The sequence below is a fragment of the Grammomys surdaster genome, unplaced genomic scaffold, assembly GCF_004785775.1.
Source record: "Grammomys surdaster isolate TR1022 unplaced genomic scaffold, NIH_TR_1.0 112558, whole genome shotgun sequence".
Taxonomy (NCBI): domain Eukaryota; kingdom Metazoa; phylum Chordata; class Mammalia; order Rodentia; family Muridae; genus Grammomys; species Grammomys surdaster.
The window spans coordinates 552-4,244 of NW_021611795.1; the positions used below are offsets into that span (position 1 = coordinate 552).

The 3,693-nt window shown below is 43.3% G+C and overlaps 1 protein-coding gene across 1 annotated transcript; it reads left to right on the forward strand.

Annotated features, from left to right (window-relative positions):
• Positions 1-436: 436 nt before the first annotated feature.
• On the forward strand, positions 437-3,594 carry LOC114635564 (kinesin-like protein KIF23; the record flags this gene model as incomplete). Its single annotated transcript, XM_028784088.1, has 3 exons — positions 437-547; positions 1,338-1,508; positions 3,516-3,594. Coding segments are annotated over 3 exons (361 nt in total), but the record flags the coding sequence as incomplete, so codon positions are not given.
• Between the last annotated feature and the right edge of the window lie 99 nt (positions 3,595-3,693).

Consider the following 3,693-nt stretch of genomic DNA (forward strand, 5'->3'; position numbering starts at 1 on the left):
TAGGACTTCTGTTTACGTATGGCGTGACAGGAAGTGGAAAAGCCTATAAAATGACAGGGCATCCGGAGACTGGAGGCCTGCTTTCCTCACTGTTTGAATATGATCTTTAACTCCATAGGGTCATTTCAAGAAAAACGTTACATATGTACAATTTCGTTGGTTTGTGACTGTTACTATAGACACAGGACTGGGACATGGATGGATGCAGTACTGAGGAAGGACAAAAACAATGGGACTGCTTTGACTCTTACACGTGGTGGTAGGCACGTTGGCTGCGGGCCTGTGGTTGGCAGCGCTTGGGTGGTATAAACCAGAGGATCAAGCGCTGTCTCATGCCCTTTCCCCAGGTTTAAGTGTTAATGTGCATCCTATTTTTAAATGTTCCTATTCTTTAAGTAAAGTTCTTATTTTCAAGTCTTTCTTGCCTCTCTCTTAGACGTTTAAGTCTAATCATAGGAACAGCATGGAGATACAGCCTGAAGTTTGATGCCTTGTTGGAACGGCAGAAAAGAGAAGCCATGCCCATTCCAAAGAGCCACTCTAGCAAGTGAGTAGGTGACTCAGGGCGGGTGGAATTCTGTCCTACAGTTTCTGTAGATCTGGAGAAGAAGGTAAATACGAATTAGAAAAGTTGGTCTTACAACTGACTTTTGTGAGGTCAGAATTGAGGCGGCACATTCTTGACTGCTCAGGTATTTTATCTAGTTTAAGGAGGATATGTCTGTGAATGGGAGGAAGGTGAATTCCTGTGTTGTGCATCTTGAGGACTTAGGGTGTCCTTGACCCACCTTGAATCTGAATAACATTGCTTTATGATTTCAACTTTATGTGACAGAGCTTTTGTCAGACTTTTCAGGTTTCACTCTGATATCGTCTCAATTAGGTTTCTATTGCTGTGATAAAATATATTATTGAACAGGGAAGCAGCTTGAGGAGGAAGGGATTTATTTTATCTTTCACTTCCAAGTAACAGTCCATCACTGAGAGAAGTCAGGGCAGGAACTCAAGGCAGGAGTTGATGCAGAAGCCATGGAGGGCGCTATTTTCTGGTTTGCTCCCATGGCTTGCTCAGCTTACTTTCCTATACAACCCAGGGCCACCTGCCCAGGGTTGGTACTACACACATCAATCATTAATGAAGAAAATGCTAGACAGACTTGCCTGTTGGTCAGTTTTTTAGAGGTGTACGTATTTTCTCCAAGTGAGAACCCCTTTTCCCAAAGACTCCAGCTTGTGTCAAGTTGACATAGAACCACCCAAGACAGCTGTTATCTACTTTCTATCCTAACTCATAGTGGGTAAATTTTGAAGTAAGGGAATCTGTTTTCTTGTTGTAGGCGACAAGCAGATTCAGAGTTTGCACATATGATAGACATACAAGAATTCTGCAAAGCAGAAGAAGTTGATGAGGACAGTGTCTATGGTGTACTCATCTCTTTCATTGAAATCTATAATGATTACATATATGATATGCTGGAAGAAGAACAGTTTGATCCCATAAAGCCCAAGTAAGTACTGAAGAGAGTCTCCTGTCAACCTAGAAAACTACCCTCAGCAAGCCATGGTTACTTATATAAATGGGGATAATGCTTGCATTTGTTTTCAGGGTGTACAGAAATAATCAGATAGTCATGTTGGATGAATAACTTTCTTCCATTTTCCTTGTTGTTACTGTTGTTGTTGTTTTGAGACAAGAGTTTCTCTGTGTAGGCCTGGCAGTCCTGATACTCGTAGAGAGATCCAATGGCCTCTAGCTCCTGAGTGCTAGGATTAAAGGCGTGAGCCATCACTGCCTGGCAATCCTAAGACTGTAGCGGTATCAGGAAACCAGAGGGTTAAGACATAGAAAGTAACCTGAAAATCATGCAAATTGCTTTTGAAAATTTAGTCTTAGGTTTGAGACAAATCTCAGTTTTATAGGTACTGTTGGGGTACCTTTCAAAACCCTGACAGTGCTGGGTGTCTGTAGTCTTTTTGGCTGTCTGTGTCCTGGTGATCTTATGAAATTGATGCTTGTCTGAACACATAATTCCTACCTCACCCATTGCTGATTAGTGTAAAGCCATATTGCACTACCATTCTGCCAGAAGTAAATGCTACTCCTTAGGTATCGCTGGGTCTTGCCTTGCAGAATGTGAAGACCAGATACCATGTAGCTTTACAAAAGTGGCTCTCTTTGTTCCAGAGCTGACAAAAAAATTTGTGTCAAATGACGAGTCCACTGTGGATGCTTTTATTCTTCAGCTAAAGGCTGGTCTTGCATGCTGTGTTTACTGCAGCCAGTTAGAATGTAAATAGTATGGAGCCCTTTGTCTTGCATATAACATTTGTGTATATGTATGTATGTGTAAATGTGTAAATGGACATTACTGTGGGAACAGCTGGATCTAGAAAACCATTAAGCTACAAACAGACTCATGTCCACTAATGTTGGTGTGCTCACTAATACGAAAAATACATGAACTCTGGTTGAGCATATACTTGATATAGAATTTCTGTGGCTTTTACTGAGTTGCATTTCAAAAAAGGATATTATATCCAAGCTAGGCCCCCATGTGGTGACATTTTGGGGGGGATCTTATGTAAATTTATATAATTAAAGAATGGATATCTTAGGAGCATGCTTGTTTTCTTTTTTTTTTCTTTCTTTTTTTTTAAATTAGTAACTCTTTTTATAAGTTTTTGGTTTTTAGAGACAGGGTTTCTCTGTGTAGTCCTGGCTGTCCTGGAACTCACTCTGTAGACCAGGCTGGCCTCGAACTCCTAAATCTGCCTGCCTCTGCCTCCCAAGTGCTGGGATTAAAGGCATGCACCACCACTGCCCAGCCTGATGCTTATGTTCTTACACTTGCCTTTTGCCATCTGGATCTCCTTAGTGCTACCAGCCCTGTCTCTGACTGGGGCCTGTCATTCCTATTATCTTGGTTGTGTCAGAACTGTGTGGGGTGGATGTTACTACTGGGGTTAGAGCTGGGGCCTGGGATCTGCTCAGTGCTCGGGCCCAGACTGGAAGGAACCAGTGCTCCGGGCCAGGAGTGAATTCCTGGGTCCCAGTGGGGCCCAGTTACTCCCTGTTTGCGGTGGGTGTTGCTATCTACTTACCTATGATACTACTCAGGTTAGAGCTCCTGGGAGGCCTGCTTCCTCTGGGTTTTGTGAAACTGGGTGCAGAGCTGTCTCCCGGGATCTGCTCAGTGCTCGGGCTCAGACTGCAAGTCAGGAACATGCTTGTTCTGTCTGACCATGCAGTGCCGCTGTCATAATACCCAGGAAGGCCCTTACTGGGTGTCAGCACTACACTTGTGGACTATCCAGCTTTTAGAACCATGAGAACTTAAGGAAAACTGGGGATGTGCTCAGTGGTCCAGCACTTGGCTAGCGTGCATATGAGGCTCTGGGTTCTGTTAGCAAGCAGAGGAGCAAGGGGATATTGTGTTGCTTGGCACTTAACCTTACTCTGAATGGAAGACTGTTGTATCTCATTGTGGAAACTAAATACTTTTTCTTTCTCACAGACTCCCACAATCAAAGATGCTCCGAGAAAAGAACCACAATACTTACGTTGCAGGATGTACAGAAGTAGAAGTGCAACCCGTAATTTAGGTCATCTTCTACCAATGAAAACATTACCTGTAAGGTGTTGTCTCCATCAGCATCCAGAGGAGCCTGGACGAGTTTAATGCTGAAAACACT